Source organism: Ipomoea triloba, chromosome 5 (assembly GCF_003576645.1).
Source record: "Ipomoea triloba cultivar NCNSP0323 chromosome 5, ASM357664v1".
NCBI classification, from domain to species: Eukaryota; Viridiplantae; Streptophyta; class Magnoliopsida; order Solanales; family Convolvulaceae; genus Ipomoea; species Ipomoea triloba.
Window position 1 is genome coordinate 1,707,079 of NC_044920.1, and position 6,176 is coordinate 1,713,254.

The 6,176-nt window shown below is 36.1% G+C and overlaps 1 protein-coding gene across 2 annotated transcripts; it reads right to left on the reverse strand.

The window, feature by feature from the left end:
• Positions 1-2,349: 2,349 nt before the first annotated feature.
• On the reverse strand, positions 2,350-5,855 carry LOC116018724 (WEB family protein At2g40480-like). Of its 2 annotated transcripts, none has more exons than XM_031258693.1 (2): positions 5,512-5,855; positions 2,350-3,957 (listed from the first exon to the last, which is right to left on the reverse strand). In XM_031258693.1, the coding sequence occupies exons 1-2, from the start codon at positions 5,680-5,682 to the stop codon at positions 2,647-2,649; spliced, it is 1,482 nt and encodes a 493-aa protein (XP_031114553.1). In that variant the 5' UTR covers positions 5,683-5,855; the 3' UTR covers positions 2,350-2,646. The 2 variants fall into 2 exon arrangements, with proteins under 2 accessions (XP_031114553.1, XP_031114552.1); XM_031258692.1 differs by having other exon boundaries at positions 2,350-3,960.
• Between the last annotated feature and the right edge of the window lie 321 nt (positions 5,856-6,176).

Below are 6,176 nucleotides of genomic sequence, written 5' to 3' on the forward strand. Positions count from 1 at the left end.
AAAAAAAAAAAAAAAAAAAAAAAAAAAAAAAAAAAAAAAAAAAAAAAAAAAAGAGAAGAAGATCGCATGCATCTATATTTCTATAATAATTGAATATCTAACTTTACAATTGTATTATGATTCGTTTATTTATTATTTCTAAGTAATTATTAATTTTTACTTTGACTATGTGTAATATTATATTTATATTAAAATATATAAAAATTAAAAAGATTATTTTTCGAGTCAAGTATTAAGAGATTGAATTCAACTTGACTCGTTACTCAAGCTATTCAAGTTCGAGATCGAGCTTTACAATCATCGAATTGATGAATTCAAGTATTGATCAAATTAGACCAGAGTAGCTCATAAGTACCTTAACTCATTTACATATTACTTTCCCAAAAAAAAAACAACAAAAAAAAAAAAACCATTTACATATGAGAAAATAACGTGTTTGATCATGGAATATAATTGTTTCATTTTTAAAAAATTAGTCTCTATTAATTGATTTAAGTTTTTTTACATATTTATTTAATCCTTTAATTGTGCATTTTGTTGCACTTTCTGTCCCTGTTATTATATAATTACCAAATTCTATTAGCAAACTTTTTTTTTATGAGCTAGATGTGGTGCAACAGAAGACTGTGGGTTGTGCATTGGTTGGAGGGCGTCAGGTATCGTTGCTAGCGTGAGGTTATGCATTTAGTGATTTTATTTATTTTTTTTTTTTGTTGCTGGAGATATTTGACGGTGATGGTGGTGTATCATAGATTATGAGATGTGCATTGCATCGTAGGATGTTGGATGTACCTTGATTGTCCATTGCTTGGTCAATATTGTGGGGTTTAGGGTGAGAATCTAGGTTCTAAAAAATGAGAAAAAATTTCACACTTTGTAGTACAAATGTATACACTTGATGGTATATACATGCACTTCTAAAATTAGTTTGAGAAAATGCAATGACATATTTATAAATATCTCTAACTTTGAAGTGCACAAATTTATACTACAAAGTGCACAAATTTTAAACAAGTGCATAAGTTTATAAACTAGTAGTATAAACTTATGCACTTTGTTGTTCAAATATATGCACCTCAACTTTGAAATTGTTTGGACCAGATCAATGGTTGATTAGGGTGTTGATTTGAACAAGATCAAGTGTTGAGATCTCATTCCATTTTTTTTTGTTGTGCACCTCTTTTTATTTAATACAATACACACACACTACTAAGCATAAAATATGTATTTAATTCGGTTAATGGAACGAACTCATATTATTTATAACTCGATTTAGTATTAGTAAATAAAATTTATACATTTATTAGTTACATTAAAAAGTGTTATTAAATACAAAAGGTTAAATTATAAGATTATACAAACTTTTAAATAAAATAACAGTAGTAGTTAAAAAGTATATACTTTTTTCTTTCCTATAAAAAATGAGAAACCTTTTCTTGTCTTTTTGAAAAATCAAAATTTATGATGATGAGAAAGATAGAGGAAAGCGTAATTATTTTATAATATTTATCTTTAAAAAGTAGATATAATATGTTAAAGTTATTAGACATAAAATGTTATTAAACTTTTAATTTACGATATGACCGTAACTACTATTCGAATGTACTATCTAGGTGAAGTCTGCCTTGTGAAATAAATCAATTTAAATTGTTCATAATTGACAGAGTCAAATTAAAAAGGTTGTACTTGAAATCTTGTGATTACCAACTTAACTGTTTCACCAATTTGGTTGAGGTTGAGGTTGGTACTTAATGTTATTAACCTTTTTTATAAAATAAGATGGGTAAAGTTGTTCCAAAGGTCAAAGTGACAAAGTCATACTTTTATCCTCAACTGTTGCGCATAATGGATAATTATTATAGTAGTTAGAGATCATGATTGGCCAAGTTTAGGCCCACAAACCATGTGAATGTAGCCCACATCTATTGGGCCCACAAATTAACTTTCTCCTTTCCAGCAAATGTGCAAACATTTTAAAGCTGGGTATCAATATGGCCCACTTAAATGGGCCTCCACATTTGGTCCATTAGGTGCACCACTATTTGAACACAAATTATACTGTGGATCATGGTCCATATTTAATTGTGGACCATGATCAAGCTGATACTGCAGTTNACTGCAGTTCCAGACAAATGAAACAGTCTCTGTTCCGCGCAACTGCAGTTCCCTTTCAACACAACTGTAGTATCAGTTCAACACAACTATAGTATCAGCCATGATGCATGATCCACAATGCATTGTGGATCATGACAATGCATTGTGGATCATGGTCCACAGTATAAAGACTACTATTTGAAAGTCTACAATTAGATAAATCCCGCATTATAACCTTTTTGCTGTCATTTGTGGTGGACCAAAAGAGATCTCAACATTTCACTTCAAATGATGGTTACACAATGGCTATTTTAATAATGAGAGGCCACAGTGAAGAGAACATTGGAATTTTGGGTGAACCAAAAATAAATTAAAAAAACAAAAGAACAGTGAAGAGAACATCATACAAACACCCCATAAATATGAACTCAATAGAGAAAGTGTTCATGAATCAACCTACATTTGCAAGCCAAATAGCAAACCATGATCACAAGGAAGAAGAGGAGGGAACTTACTATGAACAAGAACAATGTTTTAGTCCAATATAATGCATCACACCGGGTTCACAGGTTGAGCCTTTTTCTTGTTCTGCTTAGTAAGTGGAACTTGGATAAACCCGAATTTCTTCCTCTGAGTTATGAATTGCTTGCGAAGGCTTCCATCTTTGGTAGAATTCACGGGGGGGTTCAATATGATCCCGCTCTGTTCCCGAAGCATTTGGCTAAACGAAACGTGCTTCCTCTCAGTGTGGCTCTCCACATGCTTCCCTACCACAATGTCGTCTCGCAGAATCAGCTTTCTGCTCAACACATCTCCAATCGAGATCGATGACCTGAAAACAGGAAGCGGTTTGTGTTTTGCAGCGTCTGTTTCGTTTTCATCGAGTAGCCTATGGTTCCCTTGGCTTAGAGATGGATTTGAGTTCCTAAACTTGGCTAAAAGGCCATGTTCTGATGTGTCCACAGCTTCTTCTAAGCACTTCTTGTTTAGCCTTTCGTCTAGCTTTTTTCGGGATGTAATAACTTCAGTCTTTGAGTCCACGAATTTGGTCTTGCATAAATCCTCGACCTGTTGGGCTTTTTGAGCGAGGGCGTAGTATTCCTCGTATGGAAGTGTTATCCCGTCTGCAGCAGGCTTAGCGGGGGAGACCTCGAAAGAGGCTTTGGCATTCAGTAAAGCCTTCCTTTCAGCAAAAGCAATGGCTTCCACAGCTTTGGCTGCTTCCTCCATCTTCTTGGCTGCAGTTAACCTCATTTCAGCCATCTTGATACTCGCCTTGGTTCGTTCGATCTCTGACATTGCCTTCATAACCTCGTACCTAGACGCCTCTGCCATTTTCTTGAACTGCTCAGACTCAAAGTGCAACTCGTGGAGCTCATTAGAGGCATCCATCTTTTTTTCGAGGCTAGCTATCCCCACCGGGTTTGGCCTTGAACCATCATTGCCCCTCTCGAGACATTTCCTCTCGCCACTCTTGTCGAGCAGTACCCTCTCGTCCTTCACTCGCTTATTGAGAGACTCGACAGAGGATCGAATGACAGCAAGGTCTACTGTCATCTTGTTGAGGTCCAGTTTCGCTTGGTTCAACTCCATCAGAACATAGCCCGGGGACTGAACTGGACAAACGCTCAACCCATCTGTCAATTTCGCGTTGGGGCATTTGCATTCTGAGCTAAAACCGGGACTCGACATAAACACAGACACTTCTTCCATCAAATTTACTTTCAATCCTTCCACGAATCTCTTCGCCGCCTCCACTTCCTTCAACACATTGAGCGCTTCCTGCTCCTTCACAATCAAATCCCTCTCGAATTTCACCGCTTGCTCCTCCATTTTGCTTAGGTCTAAGGCCTCGGGATCATGCTGCTAAACAACACTACTCTTGTAAATTCAATGTCACTTTAGAACAACAAACATTATAACTTCATAACAGCAACTAGGCTCACACACCAACAGCATTATACCATGTGTCTTTATAAAGCTACAGTTTTTTGTATGTTTTTGTGCTTCATAACACCAATTATGTTAGTACAAAACAGTCTCAGTACTTTAAAGTTCAAGAAACACAAACATATGAAACAAAACTTTTACTTCCCCACAAAAGCATAATCACACATCAGCTAAGTACTGGGCATCAGTAGGAAGGAATTGGCAGCTCCTAAATGATCAATTGCCAACAAGTCAGTCAAGAACTGGCATTTCATATTTTCATTTCCTCTGCTATTCTTTTTTTTGGATGACGAGGAAAACTAACAGTCACTGCCTGAGCCTTGATTGCCCATAGTTGACCGCTCCCACTGGGAGTCGAACTTGTAATCTTGTGTTACTAAGTCAACAGTTTAACAACCTTAATTGGAATTACCCCTGTTATTTTGAGACATACATTCACACTCACCCTGTTGAGCTTCAAGGCATAGCTCCTGATGCAAACATGCAATTACAAGTGTACAACCCAATATTGCTTTACCCATTTTAACTCAATTCACTTTGAAGTGGTGGCAGCCTCTATCACACAAGATCAAGAAAAATATTGATCTTGAGACTTTTCCGGTTAAATCCCAACCCAGAACTATATACAAGAAGTGCAACAGTAATTGTTATTGGGTAATTAGAATCCTAATAATTTCAAGTAACTATTCAGCTTTCAAAGAAGTGCAACAGTAATTGTTATTGGGTAATTAGAATCCTAATAATTTCAAGTAACTATTCAGCTTTCAAAACAGTGGCATAAACACAAGAAACTTGCATAATCATAGCCTGAACTCTGAAGGTACTCAATTTCAAGCCTTTTGCTTAGTGCATTTCACATACCATCTCTTCTAGTTTAAGAATGGAAACCCACAAAACAAAAGGAAAAAGTGTCAAATAGGTAGTAAATACTCCGTATCATTTTTACGCAATTGGGTCATTAATCTTAAAAAATATGTAATTGAACCATCAAACACGCAAAATATGTGTAATAGTGACATTTTTATAATTCCTTCTAATGTAATTTGAGTTTAAAATATTTCAATCTTTCATCCCAATTAGTATGACGGTAAAAATGACAACTCTTTGATACATATGAGGCAAGCAATATGATCAGATTCTATCATAAAAAGCCCACACTGACTTAGCTCATTGGTTCAATAGGCAGTATTTGGGAGGAGTGATCAAAGTTCAATCCTTGGCAGATGTTTAAAGTGGGCAGATCCCTCGTGGACACCTACATTTAGCCCTGTTTATTGAGCTATTGAGATTTATATCTTTTCAAATGTTATGTCAGACGGGATGTGGGGCTCTTAGGGGATTCAATTTTGGGAGATACAGAAAATATATTAATTGCACATGAATGGTTCAATTACACATTTTGACCCAATTGTATAAAAGTTAAAATGTGGCCTAAAAAAAAAAGGATGGGCAGTGTATAGTACTAACACAGGGAGGAGCAAGGCGGAGCAGGTGGTGGGGAATCCAGGGTCCTCGCCCGCCAAACCGGTCCACCGCCTCCTTAACGGACTCGAAAGGCGGCGAGGTGTCGATCTCCGCCCTTGGGTTGATGATCTTCTTGGTCTCTGCCGCCGCTGCACACTCCTCTTTTTCTGCCATAATTTCACAGCTCTTCTCTCTCCTGCTTCCCCAAGAACAAAAAACGATTCTTTTAACTAAAATTTGAGTGAATTTCTGGATTTTCTTTCAGTAGTATGCGTGTGACTGTGGACTCATACTTCCACTCTAGCTACCGGGCACTTGGAGAGCTATTTAACCACACCATTTGTGGGTAACAACATAAATTAGACAAATATAGATAGGTAGTTTATATATAGATATATTTGTGCATGCCTTTATATGCGCACCTCATGATTTCTCACAAAAAATAACCTTTAAAACTCACTTTATTACATCAACTTTCATTTTAATTTCTATGGAGGTGTTTGGTAATACTTGTTAGCTGATTGGATTAGTAGATTTGACTAGTTGGTAGCATTAGCTGATTGTAGAAAAGTGTTTAGCTGATAAGTGATTACATGTAAAACTCTACCAAATAAGAAAATATATAGTAGATGCATGTACATGGTAACAATAGTGGAAAAGATAACGAA

Coding starts and splice junctions, on each gene's coding strand:
- LOC116018724 (XM_031258692.1), bottom strand. CDS start 5,682: ATGGCAGAAAAAGAGGAGTGTGCAGCGGCGGCAGAGACCAAGAAGATC. Junction 3,961..5,511: donor TCCGCCTTGCTCCTCCCTGT/GTTAGTACTATA, acceptor AGTGTTGTTTAG/CAGCATGATCCCGAGGCCTT.